This window comes from Aspergillus steynii (genome assembly GCF_002849105.1).
Source record: "Aspergillus steynii IBT 23096 chromosome Unknown P170scaffold_2, whole genome shotgun sequence".
Taxonomy (NCBI): Eukaryota; Fungi; Ascomycota; class Eurotiomycetes; order Eurotiales; family Aspergillaceae; genus Aspergillus; species Aspergillus steynii.
This window is the reverse complement of record NW_020194399.1, coordinates 4576171-4589852: the sequence shown is the minus strand read 5'-3', so window position 1 is coordinate 4589852 and position 13682 is coordinate 4576171. Positions and strand designations below refer to the sequence as shown.

General features: G+C 51.6%; 3 protein-coding genes across 3 annotated transcripts; all 3 read right to left on the bottom strand.

Moving 5' to 3' along the window:
• Positions 1-849: 849 nt before the first annotated feature.
• On the bottom strand, positions 850-3594 carry P170DRAFT_403730 (putative acid phosphatase; the record flags this gene model as incomplete). The annotated part of the gene is made up of 4 exons (XM_024846491.1): positions 3470-3594; positions 2488-3386; positions 2371-2430; positions 850-2242 (listed from the first exon to the last, which is right to left on the bottom strand). The coding sequence occupies exons 1-4, from the start codon at positions 3479-3481 to the stop codon at positions 850-852; spliced, it is 2364 nt and encodes a 787-aa protein (XP_024708306.1). The 5' UTR covers positions 3482-3594.
• Positions 3595-3705: 111 nt separating this feature from the next.
• On the bottom strand, positions 3706-5226 carry P170DRAFT_403728 (seipin). Its single transcript, XM_024846490.1, has 4 exons — positions 5112-5226; positions 4863-5047; positions 4311-4766; positions 3706-4244 (listed from the first exon to the last, which is right to left on the bottom strand). The coding sequence occupies exons 1-4, from the start codon at positions 5178-5180 to the stop codon at positions 3830-3832; spliced, it is 1125 nt and encodes a 374-aa protein (XP_024708305.1). The 5' UTR covers positions 5181-5226; the 3' UTR covers positions 3706-3829.
• A 159-nt stretch (positions 5227-5385) lies between these two features.
• On the bottom strand, positions 5386-13306 carry P170DRAFT_403726 (CCR4-NOT core subunit CDC39). Its single transcript, XM_024846489.1, has 4 exons — positions 12367-13306; positions 11985-12309; positions 6004-11921; positions 5386-5941 (listed from the first exon to the last, which is right to left on the bottom strand). Exons 1-4 carry the CDS (start codon positions 13096-13098, stop codon positions 5876-5878), a joined length of 7041 nt encoding a protein of 2346 aa, XP_024708304.1. The 5' UTR covers positions 13099-13306; the 3' UTR covers positions 5386-5875.
• Positions 13307-13682: the final 376 nt, after the last annotated feature.

Below are 13682 nucleotides of genomic sequence, written 5' to 3'. Positions count from 1 at the left end.
CAAGAAACAGCGAGAACCAGATGAAGGCCGAGTTAACGTCATATGCCTGTTAATTGGGTCCTTGTCAGTGAACATTATTGAATCCAACTCAGGAGAGCCTCACGATGCTATCGCGAGGTATGCTTGCTTCGCTTGAAAGTGATAGATGAAGAAGAAAAGCAGCGTTTAAGACCTAATACCGATTAATGTTCGCATGGCAGCCATAATGGGTCATTGGAAGCATGAAAAAGGATTACATATGCGATGCAAATGATGCACACGAAACAGAGAGTAATTCTGCGCAAGAGTCTGTCGGCATCACGCTGGCGATGACCCAGAGCCAACGTAATACAAGCCGAAATAACATAGTAAAGAGCAGCAGTTGGTGGCAAAAACCAATGGACTGCCACGATGGCGTTTGGTCCCAAAATATCGGAGTTGAGCGTACTGGAGATGGCCATGCTGATGGGCATCAATTCCATCAACTTATTTCGAATTGTAACGGTGGCGTATCTCCAACGTAGTACCTTCAAAGCACTTCGATATTCAAGGAAATGGATTGGTTAATTAGGAAATTCTAGATGAATGATTGATGGGGGAGTGACATGGAGGATGTTGAGCTTTGAGATTGTTGAGGAAGAAAGGAAGGGGAAGGAAGGAAAGGAGAGGAAGGCGCGCCCAACCTCCGCCTCGTTATAACAAACGAACAACTTTTGTAGTCTAAAACCCAAATGTAAAACCGTATAATCTAACTTTTATGCATCGGACCCAAGCAAAACAACACCGGTCGAGTCTATAAGGTGTGAGAAAAGAAAAGAAAATATATAGCCATCGTCCTTGATCTAACCAACCATGAACAGTATAGATCGACTAGGACTTCCTCCCAAGATCAAGATTGGCAACCAGTTTCATCTGGTCAGTGCCCTCCACGGCCGGCTCGTCCGCTCCAAAGAACGGCTTGACGGCAACGTCCACAGTCTCTTCAAAGAGACGGCCGACAACGGCCTCTTTCAGGTCTTCTCCTGTCTGACCGAAGTCGGGGTAGGCGTTCATTTCGAGGAGCCACGCGGTTCCCTGCTTGTCGACCAGGAAGTCCACACCGTACAGTTCGAACGCATTGGGAAGTGTCTGGAAATGAACCATCATTCCCCGAGCAGCAGCCTCGAACACTTCACCCGTCACGGCACAGATCTGGTCAAAGACCTTATCCTTCCAATCATCTCCGAGCCCAGGAACATAGGGATCCAGCTGCCAGAACCGACGAACGCTCTCTTTGTTGGCGCTGCCGCCCTCCTGGAAACATGTATTTGTAAGATGTCGTGCAAGGTCGGTTACCTCGTCCTCATCCTCCCATGGGGGACAATACGACTTTGCCGCAAACAGCGCTAGCATTTCCTTGAAAACATAGACCTTCAAGGAGCCAACAGCAAGAACATATGTACGAATGTGGAACTTTCGCTGGGACGACGAGGGGAGGAGCAAAGGCGGATCGATGTACGGCTGGGCAATAAAATGGCGCAACTGGGATGTGACCACTCCGTTACCATCATCGTCATCATTTTGCTCCTCTTCTGCTCGCTCTGACCCGCTCTCTTCGTCCGATTCATCGACCTCCCACTCTTCAAATATCTCCCGCAGCTGGTCCTCGCTGTTGAAGAGACGGATCCCTTGTCCACGATCACTCATGCCAGGTTTCAGGATCCACCATTCCTTCTCGGAAGCAGGCTTTTCTTCGTTCTTCTCCAAGCTGTCCCGCAGTTCGTACGCCTCCAGCAATGCATCGTCGAGGAATTCAGCGTAATCCAGCTCAAAATCGAATCCGAACTTGAAGTGCTTTGCTAGAACACTGTCCGGATGCTTCGTGACCCAGTTGGTCACCGTATTAGACAAGTAGTGCTTGCGAATCAATGCTTTGCGGATGATGTAAGCATTGGCCAAGGAGGACGATGGATTGAACATAATGTGCTCAAAGTCAAGGCGTTCGTATTCACGATACTGGAATACCGGCGTTGAGGTGGACGGGAGTTCGGACAGCGAAGATATAGCTTTATAGCGAGTTTCACCGAGCCGACGCCGTAGTGCTTGTTCCATCAGACTTTGGACATATGGATCATCGCTGTCCACAATAGAATGTAATGCAGGCTCATCATTATCGGGTCTACATGATTTAAGTCTATCAGAATTTCGGCCATCCAAAGATAACAAACCATAGACAAAAGAACTGGTGAGAAAATGCTGCAAAAGAGGGAAGTGAAGCAACGCGCTGAATAAATCGACTATCGTAGGCACTCTAAACAGGAATGGGGGGAAAGGTCATGTCAAAGCGCAATGGGATAGCCATGGGATGTCATAAATCGTCGTGCAGATTCGTTCGCCAAAAGTTCCACTCACAGCTTGATCTCTCCTTGGAATCCGGGCGCGTGCATAAAGTTTACCTTCAAGGGCGTAACACTAGATCGAATTAGTGACAGGCAACAGATTGGAGTCAAGAATGGCATTTCAACAAACCTTGTCATTCCCTCTTTGACTGTCCAACCGTCATTACCGGGCTGGCTTTCTTCGACACTCCTGTAGACATCGGAGAAGTTTGGTGCCCATTGGAAATGCTTATGCTGGATCTTAGACCTCCGTACGGGAGCACCCTCTGCAAGTTGCGCCTCAGACTTCCCTCCTTGGTTTCGCAACTCATGCTCTCGCAGATCAGGGCTTTTGTTGGACTCGGCGGCATCCACCGCCTGGAAACAACTCCCCGATGTCCACCGGTTGTCGAGCATCTCAGTGTATAACACTTTGCTCTCGCTTACCCCAGGCTCCAAGGGCACATTGACCGAGTAAAGGTCCACACCATCGGCCCAGTTCTTAGCGAGATATTCGATCAACCGAACGGAGTGGCGCGACGCTTCGGCAATCACAACCGGATCATGGTCCCGGGAACTGAAGGCGTAAGACAGGGCCACGGCGCGTTTTCCACAGGCAGCTCCCTCCATAGCACCACCGATTGTGCCGCTCGACATGGCGAACAGTGAGGTAGTATTCCGGCCGTAGTTCGGGCCGGAAACCACGAGATCTACCGGCCCCCGATCCTGGAAATAATGATAAAGACCGATCTGGACACAGCTGGCCGGGGTCGAGTCTATCAAGACCCACTCATCTCCATCGTGATCTTTCTCGTCGTCACTGTAGCATCGAGGCAGCGCATGTGTAGTTCCATCGTCTTGATGTAGTGTGCCCGGGCGGAAGTAGGTAGGCTTTACGGAAGCACCGACCAAATGGGCCTTGCCGATCCAGGATCGCTGCTGATGTGGCAGAACCACCGAGACCACATGCCCGGCTGATTGTAGCGTATGGACGAGAGAATGGACGTAGGGAGAGGACTGGTTTGACGGGGGCCCGTCGTCGTTCACCACCTATGGATGCAGTTAGATTCCAATGAAAGAAGGAACCCGCACATGAAAGATGCGTAACGAGACGCAATCGGAACCGCACTTACAAGAACATGCATTGTGAAGGATAGACAGAAAGGCAGTCAAGGAGCGAATGGGGGAGAGGAAGGAGTGTAGGTAGAGTCGGGGAGGAGGGGAACGGCGAGGCGAAGAAAGTCGGAAGTTTCCCCCGCCTTTTTTCCCCTCCGGCGGGTCCACTCGCTGTTATCGATAATCTCTACTCCCTCGACACTCTACACTCTACACTCCACCCTCAACAACTCCCTTCGATCTATGATTGCTTACAATTGCAGCGGTGCTCGGATGCGCTTCCTTGACGTCCCAGTCGGGATGAAAATCGCTGAGTTGGGGGTATCCTAAATCATTACATCGACATGATTTTCACCAGGGGAATGCTGCCATGCTAACTAGTGGGAATCGTCATCCCCGGATGTATGGCGTCTTCGCCGCTGAACCCCCTGCGCCCCAGAACTTTCTAACCCCGTTCCAGCCCCAGAGGTTTGCTTGTCGGGTGATCCTTCACTTTCATCGTCCGCCTGAGACTCGACCTGATACTCCTTCTCTTTCTTGACACGTCGCTCGGGTTGGTCGTTTGAAGTGTCCAGAGAGCTCTCCAACGGCGATGTCGACTCCTCAAGGGGCTCCTGCTTGATCCGAGTTTCGTCGCGATCTTCCTTCTTGACTGTCACCTTGCCATCTGTACCGCTGTTGGCAAAGGTGGCTAAGACGATCCACACAATACTCGCAGAGATCATGGAGGTGCTCCAGAACATAAAGGTGAAAACAAAGAATGAGGTGATTCTCCAATTGTACATCAGCCACCTGGTTTTCAGTTAGTATCTTCAAACAACATCTAGCATTGTCTCGTTGGAGGCAGTGGAGCATTACCGCATTCCCGTAAACCTAGCCCTAAACGCCACTTTTGCCTTGTATATCTGCATTTGCTGTTGACTGTGGATTTCCAACCGCAGTCTGTCCGGGATATTACGCCGCCCCCGGGCGAATTGGATCCGTTCCATCATAGGCACTTGCAGCTTTTCGGATTCCCGTTGCCATCCCAGCACATAGAAGGGCATGAAAGACAGCTTACTCGCAGTGTCGATCAAGGGCGAGGCATACGTCAGGATAGCAGGACGACGCGATCGCAAGAAAGGGTCAGTGGACGCGTTCGCACTGTCCAGGATGGGCGACGAGGGACCGGGGATTAGAGTCAAGTCGACCATGAAGTTTCCAGTGCCAAGATTTGAAGGGGTGCGCGGTAATTCAAGCTCAACGCTGACGTCGTACGGTTGAAGGGAAATCAGCCCCGAGCCGAGAGAAGTTGTGCCCCAAGGATGTCCATCGCTATCAGGCGATGTTGTATTAGCCTTGTGTAATGGGAGAGACGGTGCATACTGGTTATGCCGTCGGAACGAGGGTCTGTGCAGTTATGCGACTCACCCGAATTGCAAATGTACCACGCGCTCCAAACCGACTTGCGGAATGATTTTATAGTAGAAAATTCCATACGCAATAGTTGAAACAACTACCATGCAAATAGCGGAGAGAAAAAGGAGCAGCGTTCCCAGGTATGCCTTTTGCGCTCGTTTCGAAATCAAGGGCTGAATAAAGGCAGCCGACGTGTTCTATGCATGTTTTTTGCGCCCATCAGCATGCTACTTTCAGCCATTGGAACTGCAGGTTTCTCACAATCGCCCTCGACAGAAGGGTGGGCTGCTCATTGATTTCGCCATCAGTTGACCCCGATTCTGTATCCATGGCGAGGCCAGCAGCGGTTGGTTCCCAGTCTGGGGAGGAAGGGGAGGGTTGGCAGAGAGCGGGATTCATGAAATGGCGACGGACAACGCGGGTCACGCCGACGTCACTTGACAGCCTCAGGCCACCACCCCGGGCAGCCTCGGCATTCCGCCTGCCTTAAGGCATCCATCCTCTGTCCTGTTCAGATCGTGGGTGGGAAAGACAATATCAAGAATGATCTCTAATGTCATTACACTGCAAGTAGCACTCATTATACCCCCGTTTTTATAGCTTATCGTTACATGAATTACCACGGTCGCGGCAATAGGAGAAGAAAGGAAAGAAACATGCAACAAGGAAAAACACGAATAGCAAAGAGAAAAAGATATAGGTTCCATGTAGGCTAAAACCATGCTGACACGTCCTAGTATGCATATCCCTCCCAGAAACCCAACCGAGAAATGGCAATAAATAGAAAATGAAGCAGAACCCAGCACTCTGAATGATGAAAAGAAGAAAAAAAAGAAGAAACATCCCTAACATACACCGTAACATAGCACCATGGATGAGGCGCTGCTTGTCATGAGTGGCATCTGAAAACACCGTAAGAGCATTTCATCTCCGCCAAATGCAAAACATCGAGGCATGATCAAGTAAATCATATTAATAAGAAAGAAAGAACAAGAGATGGCGAAAGTAATAGGCGCCTTCGGGGCTTAGGATAGCGGCCGGGGGCTCTGCTGCTGAATGTGCTGCAGGAGGGCATCGAACAGACGACCAATCTGAAGGACCGATATTAGTAACTGTTCAACCTAACACAGAGACGGGGTAAGATAGAACTTACCTCAGGCGCAGCCTGGATAAAGGGGAGGCGGAAGAAGGTGTAGCTTCGGTTCTGAAGCAGCTCCTGAAGCGTGATGATCAGTCCCCAAGGATGGGGGCGATGGACGATCAACCGCTCGAGAAGAACTCGGATAATTTGCTGGCGGATGTCGGATTCATCCTGTTCCGAGTTGTCCGCGCCAAAGAGACGAAGAATAGCAAAGCTGAAGAAGTAGGTGTGGCTGTTGGGATATCGAAGCTGGTTTGCCATCGCGCTGAGGAGGTAATAGCGCGCTTCTGGCCGGAGAATCTTCGCCAGCTTCTCCAGAAGTGCGGAGTGAGCTGAGTTATCGAATGCCGCGCGAGTGTTTCCCTTCGCCGCGTTGGCAGAAACCGCGCTTTGACCGATATAGAGCACCAGTGCGTTCACGAGTACGACATTGACGTTGACTGGAGCATAGAAAAGACCGGTCTCTTTGCTGGTAGGGTCATAAATCGCGTCACAGATCTGTTGAAGAACGGATTCCGAGGTGCTGGCGCTCTGCAAAGCGCTGTCTACAACAGTTTTGATGTTAGCCTGCTGGAGAGGGGCAGCGGTGTCACCAGCGATCCGGGGCGCTTCTCGCATCTCCTCCAAACGCTCAACTTTCAGGCCCTCTCTAAAAGGGTCCGGCAGTTTGTGGAAAGAAGATGGGTACGCGCTCAGAACAAGGTTCCGGAGTTGAGCACAGTGGGCGGGAATGACGTTGCAGAACTCGAAATGATTCTCCGCAACAAACTCGGGAAAGTCGTGATGCAAGATGAGCAAGACACGGAGCACCCCCTTGTACAGATCCTTGGCGACATATGAAATGCTGGCCGGCTTGAGTTGCTCGCCGATGTAGGACAGAAGAGCTTGCATAATCTCACAGTACGGGCCCCAGCCCGCTCGGTCCGGCATATTCAGCATACCGGACATGAAGAATCGGTGAGAAACCAAGGAAAGCCACCCATAGACAAACGCCGGGCAGTATTTAGGCTCGAGAGACAGGAATTTGTTGGCCAAAGCAAACATCATCTCCTGGTGCTGGTCACTCTGTTGAAGACCGTTTATGGAGTATTCGCATAAGATGCTAGAGAAGAGTCTGAAGAACACACGTTGGTTGAAAGCCTCTCCCCGCATGACATGGTGATGGTTCAGGACGAGCACAAGCAATGACAGGATCGAGTTGAAGTATACGGCTTTGTTAGTCCGGGGAGAACCTTCGTTGTCGCTCTGGAACTTGACGAGCAAGATGACCAATTTGGCTAGAGCATCAATGTAAAGGAAGGCCTCGTCGAGACTGCCATTGGGGTTCTGGGATTCATGCTCGAACATGGCGACGGAAATGTCGATGCTGAGACGGAAGAACAGGGCTGAGTCCTCTTGGTTGTCCATGACCTGTCTCTGGTGGATATCCTTGAGGAACGAGTAGTACGTGCGGTCGACAGCACCCGGCGCTTTGTAGATCCCAATCCATTCGGTGAAGATGTATTCCATTTGGTCACGCTTAGCCATTGCCTTGTCAGTGAGGAAAGGGTTGGCAACTTCGGGAATGCCGGATTCACGCAACTTGCGAATGATTTCATTGGCGGTGGAAAGGCTGGAGTCCTCCGCAAGCCATTGACTCATCGCTTCAAGACTGCCTGAGAAATCAGATCTCAGGGCAGATGGCTCTTCGCTAAAGAGTACCCGGTCCATGAGACTAGCAAGAAGCTCAAGAGAGCCTGCGGATCGTTGAAGGATGAGTCTAGTAAGAATCATATCGACTCGTCGAATGTCCAACAGACCAGCATCGATGAGAGCAACGGAGACCGGAACGTTGAACATGTGATCATCCTCCACTTCAGACAGCACAGTCCATGTATAACGGGCAACCAGTGTAGACATATCGCATAATTTAGCAAGAAGATGCACGAGGACTTCAACTTCTAGCGTCGCCTGACTTTGCGCATACAGGGCCGTGCAAATCTTAAGAGACGTCAATCTCGCCAACTCCTCGCCGTTTGGAGAGGCAACAATGGAACGCAATGCCTGGTTGTACTCTTGCAGGACGGCACTGTCTCTGCCGAGATCCCGAATGCGCTCCTCGGTTGCAACCCGCGCTGCCTGTTGCAGTTCTGCCACGATATTTTCAACCTTTTCGCGTGGATTCTGTGAATCAAGGAACCCGTTGAGCTGGGACTGAGCGCCGACAATGCCGGACTGCTGTAGTCGAGCATCTTGTTGTGCCTGGGGTGTGCGGTGCGGTACAGCAGGTTGCTCCGCTGGGGTCGAAAGATTGGGGATCGGTGGGGGGTAAGGTTCTGGAAGAACATCCTGAAGTTGACGGCTAGAATCAGTGGACACATTTTGCGCATGCGCCGTCCCTGTCCCACGGGACTGGCGTGCGAAATCCTCATATATAGCCAGCTGTTCCTTGTTAAGGCCGCCAGGTGCCTGACGATAGGGCTCGGGAATGAACAGGGCCCAACGATTCATGGATGGGTCGATGAACGGCTCATTTGGACGAGCTGCGCGGTGGCGTCGACGAGCTTCTAGTTGCGACTCAATCACCTTCTCGATCTCGGGGAATGATTTCTCTTCTGCTGCTTTCTCGACGATACCGCAGGCAGCATCAAGGTTGTCATTTACACACATCAAGATCAACCCTTCAGGCATGGGCTGATCCGAATACTCTTGCTGAATCATTCGGATGTAGTTGGTCATGCTTACTTTGAGAGGCTCTTTGCAGGTCACAAGAGCCAAGCTGCCAGCAAGCTGCCGAACCATGATGCCAGCTGCATGCCGAACTTTCTCCTCGTCAGGCTCCATGGCAAAGTCCTTCGAAACGAGTTGAACGGTGGAGATCGAAGCGATGGTCACTGACCGCTCCACCACAGGTGTAATGATCTCGGCGATGGCACGCTCCACAGCGTTGTGAACGATTTGCCGGAGAATGTTCGCATCTACCATGCTGCTTGCCGATGACGGCAAAACAAGAATCTTATCGAGGCTCGGGAGCGTTGACAAAATAGCAGCGGGCGACAGCCTCTCATGCCGGATGCCTTGGTTGATGCCGGTCAGAGGCATGTCTTCAAAGGTTTCAAGGCCTTCCGGAATATTTGCAGTCGACAGGGCGTCTTCAATATGCGCCGAGCGGTCCCGAATGATCACTGATGGCTCGATCACCTTGTGGTCAAGGTCAAGGTCTTTGCACAAAACCTCAATCTCAAATTTAAGGTTCAGTTTCAATTCCGCAAAGTGGTAGAGTTCCATCAATAGTGCCAAAACATCCATCAACCACGGGTTTGGAGGATTGAACACGGTAGATTTCGTAGCCTGTACCAGCACCTTACAGGTAAACGGAATGACAATAGTCAGACGTTGGCTGTCAAATCCTTCCAGCAGGAGTCCTTTGAAGTAGACATTCTTATGCTTGACAGGTTTGTCCTTGGCAATGGTTAAGGATCCAAGCCAAGATCCGAGATTTTTGAGGTGGCCACGCTCGGTCGAGGAGTTCAGCGTCGCCTCCGAATTGAGCAACTTGGAAACGCTAGCGTAGGTTTCGCGAAGAACCTCCGCCCAGAGTATCCTATCGTTGATGCGGTCGAGGAGGTCCAGGTATAGCTGTTGGAAGTTTGGTTGCAATTTTGCACGTTCTTCCACTAGGTAGGAAGCAAACCATTGGTGGTGCTGGTCACGAAGAACATCCGTGAGATCTCGCAGCTTCTCCTCCATGTTCTGCTCCGATACGTTGTTGAGTACAAACAAAATCTTGTCCTGGATATCCTCGTCTGGATTTTGATAGACCTCCGGTCGTAGAGGCGCATCAACGTGCACAGAAACAAATTTGCGCCCGGGACCTTCTGGACCTGCTGCCTCATCGATGTTCCCATTGACCAATGACGAGGCAGAGGCATTGTCTAGTCGCCCGGCTTCGGAATCTCTCACTTGGCTTCCTTGCTCCTGCAACACTTCTTCGGCCTTCTGGAAGATCGGCGTGCCCTGCAGACTCGGAATCTGAAGCAAGAGGTGGCAGAAGCCGGCCCATTCGGACAGGCGGCTGATCAATTGCTCGATAGCTTCAACGCCGAACTTGTACATGGGGTCGTGTACCTCATGCTCTCGGACAGCTTCCAGGATCATCCCGAGACCCACTTTCAGCGTGATACCATCAACAAGACGGAAATTGATGATACCACCAAACATGACGGCTGTCTTGGTCAAAGCCTCCAATGGGTATTCGTGGTAGCAATGGTACTCATCAATAAGCCCATGAACCATGCATGCGAACAGATCTTGTTCACCAGGTTCCCGCGAGGACTTGTAACGTCTCATCAACTCGAGAATTTCCCTCAACGACAATTCTTCATGATACATCTTGCCAAAGAGTTCTTGCATTTGCTTGTCAATAGCTTCGGGCAGAGAATTGCCATTCTCGCCATTTGAATCGATGATATCATCGTACCCTTCTCCATAGTTGATCAAACGCGGGTAGGTTTGGATGCAAATTCGTTGCACGGGAGTCAGGTTTTCACGATCCCCAACGTATTCTTCAAGGACCGATAATAAAGTATATACTGTCTTCACCGACAGACTGACCATCTGTGGAGCTGCCTGTTCTTTTCTCTGGACATGAAGCTCGTCTTCTGCTTTGATCCTCAGGAATTTTGACAGTAGACTGCCCATGTCCATAGGTCCCTTCTGCGCAGCATTGCGGACCCATTGCTCCAAATCAAATGGCCCCTTACGGTGAGCATAACAGGCGAGATCCATAGCAAGACCGTTGGTGTATCTCAGCAGATAATCCAGCCAGTTGTACTCAACTGCTTGTTCGTAAATAGCGGCGGTTGATGTCGGATCCTGTGTGAAGGTGGTGAAAAGTTGCTCAGATACCCATTGCTTATCTTGATGCCACGCCCCATGGAGAGCGAGTTGATAGCCCTCCTCTTGTTTGAGGATGAAAACAATCAGCGTTCGCAGCACAAAGCTTTGCTGAACGCTTGTCCAAGGCTGAGGGAGGGCCAGTGCCGAGCACAGGAAAACCGGGAGATCATACTGTACGACCGCCTTGATGAGCAATTGGCTTTCGGCAGCAGCCCACGAGGCCTGGGAAAACAGCGCCAGATCAAATATGGCCCTCATGGCGTCTAAAGACCGCAAAGGCGACTTTGCGGCGCGCTCTCCTTGCAGGCGTACGAGCTCGGGACCGTCCGCGAAAAAGTCATGGGGGAAAGTGGCCCGGAGACTAGGAATCTGCGACACATCCGTTCGTGAGATAATGAGAGCCGTGAGGAATGACAGCTGGGTATCACGGTGTTCCCAATCACCACCCCAGAGCTTCTGAATGTCTAAGGTAGAATCATCCGATGCAGCTGCCAAAATGACCGAATATAGCTTGGTAAATTGCCGAGCATCGAGCCTCAGGCCTTCACGATCGAAGTTTCTGAAGATGAGGGGCCAGCTGATTTGCTTGTCACCGTAATGCGCCTTGACAGCAGCAAGGAATACCTCCAGAGAAAAGTCCTTCCAATACTGAGAGAGGACAAGGAAAAGCAGAGCACTGGCAACATGTTCTTCATTCCAGCACTCGGGGCCAGCTAAGTTGATCACTTCGGTCACCGCGTCGGGGTTGGAGGTTGCCTTTGGTCCTTTCGCATGCAGCTGGCGCACTAACGTATATCGTGGATTGGTGAAATTGAACATTTGCAAAGCCGATGCGACCTCGAAGGGCACATCGAGATTCAGCTTTTGGTATCGCAGGTTCGCTGCATACACGAGTTTCGCCTTCACGTCGTCGGTGAAATTGCGCGGGGGGTATAGAATGAAGCGCTCGATCGTCATGCCGATGAAGGAGTCTTTGTATTCCTTCGTAATATCCGAGGGCGACGCAAGGCTCTGCAGGAAGGGAATGACATTGTTCGAGAGGATCGCATCGGCTAGAAAGGAGGCAACCGTCAGCCCAGGACATCACCGCATGTAAGACGTCGAGAAATACATACCCTTAGCACGAAGATCCGACTTGTTGGCAGTCTTAAAGGCCAAAGCAAGTGATACCTTCACAACAGAGTCGAGTTTGAAGTGATCCAAGAAAGTTGATAGGTCGAAGTCGCGGAAGATGTCGCCCTCCGAGGCATCAACCGTCTCCGCAATTTTGTAGGCCTGTTCTTTATCTTGCGACACTTTCTGCATCTCCTGGACAAGAAGGGGGTAGTTCCCTGCATTTTCCACGGACTTATTCACGCCTGGGAATATTTGCGGGGCATTGCCTGTGAGAAGGCGCCGGAAGTATTTTGAGAAGACCTCCATGCCGTTGGATTCGACGAGCTACCGAGCAGTTAGTTGGGCCATATAAACAATGCGATCAAGCGTGCACGAGCTTACTTTGTGAATCTGAGCAGCTTTCGTCTCCCACTTCTCTCGACCTTCTTTCTCTGTGATGGAATCCAGAAGAAGGAAAACCTGGGCGATGGATATCTTCGTCAACGACGACTGGCTTGCGTGAGCCGCTGCTCCTGAGGCAGCCGAGCCCGGTTTATCGGAAAAGCCCGTAGGTGAATTCACGGTTGTTCCCGATAACAACGGAGAGAAGGTGGCGCCTCTGGAAGATCCCGTCCCGCCTCCGCCTCCCCCGGAGCCTCCTCCACCCGCGATAGAACCCGCTGCGGAAGCCAGATGTGACCCTGACGATGGGGTGTGCGATCGGAATTTAGGAGAGGAGAGTGACTGCCCGGGTTGCTGGTGTTGTTGCGATCCAGATTGTAGGGAGGTGAAAGGCGACGGTGTGGAGGCAGGCGAGGGAACGTTGCGGCCGACTTGGTGGCCTCGTGCGGAACTCAACACCGCAGAGAAGGAGGAAGTGAGAGGGGACGACGTTGAACCACCTGGACCAGGACTACTGGACTGGGGTGGCCCGCGGGAAGAGGCAGATGATATCGAGGTCGAAGCGAGGTTGTTGGTCGCAAGCGGAGTCAGTCCCCGGCGAACGTTGGACTGGGACGCGGACGAACCCCAGGCAGATTGCTGTGACCTTCCCGGCCTGGTCGAAGAAGAAGACTTATCGGTGCCAGAAGCAATCGACGATTGGGAGGAAGGGGGAGGGGGAGGGAAGGTCATCTAGGAGACGCGATCATTTGATCTGAGGACGACCGACAGATTTTTTTTATTTCTTGCGAATGATGGGCAAATATATAGGGCTGGATGTGATTGGGCTGATAATAAGCTTGCGAAGATGGGAATTCTTGCCGTGGCAGCGAAACGAGGAAGGGGAGTGAAAATGGATGTTGCTTCGTGGCACAGGATGGAAGTTCCGATGGGAAGTGAGTGACGGGCAGAGAAGGCGAGGTTCAGTGGACGGGCAGGTGGAGAGGGATGCCTGAGGTCAGCCACACTAAGCTTAACTCGGTAGGCAGTCTGGGTATTGATATTCGACCACCATGCGATGTCAATGGGAGATGAGGATGTGTACGACGGAGGGTCCTGCCAAATGGACTCCCTGGTCCAATAGGTTCAGCTCAAAAAGGGGTGCACCTGCATCATGGCACGAGCGAAGGCGTTTGCTCTTTCATGGCGTCTTCCTCGAGTCGACAGCACGTGATAAGAGCCGCCGAGCAGGGTTTGCTTATGTCATGGCTGAGTCACGGGAGCTGGGCTTTAACCCTACAAGGCAGCAGGCGGCCTGATTCTGGGCAGACAATTCG

Coding starts and splice junctions, on each gene's coding strand:
- P170DRAFT_403728 (XM_024846490.1), bottom strand. CDS start 5,180: ATGGATACAGAATCGGGGTCAACTGATGGCGAAATCAATGAGCAGCCC. Junction 4,767..4,862: donor GTGGTACATTTGCAATTCGG/GTGAGTCGCATA, acceptor ATCGCCTGATAG/CGATGGACATCCTTGGGGCA. Junction 4,245..4,310: donor GCTAGGTTTACGGGAATGCG/GTAATGCTCCAC, acceptor ACTGAAAACCAG/GTGGCTGATGTACAATTGGA.
- P170DRAFT_403726 (XM_024846489.1), bottom strand. CDS start 13,098: ATGACCTTCCCTCCCCCTCCCCCTTCCTCCCAATCGTCGATTGCTTCT. Junction 12,310..12,366: donor AAGCTGCTCAGATTCACAAA/GTAAGCTCGTGC, acceptor ACTGCTCGGTAG/CTCGTCGAATCCAACGGCAT. Junction 11,922..11,984: donor GTCGGATCTTCGTGCTAAGG/GTATGTATTTCT, acceptor CCTCCTTTCTAG/CCGATGCGATCCTCTCGAAC.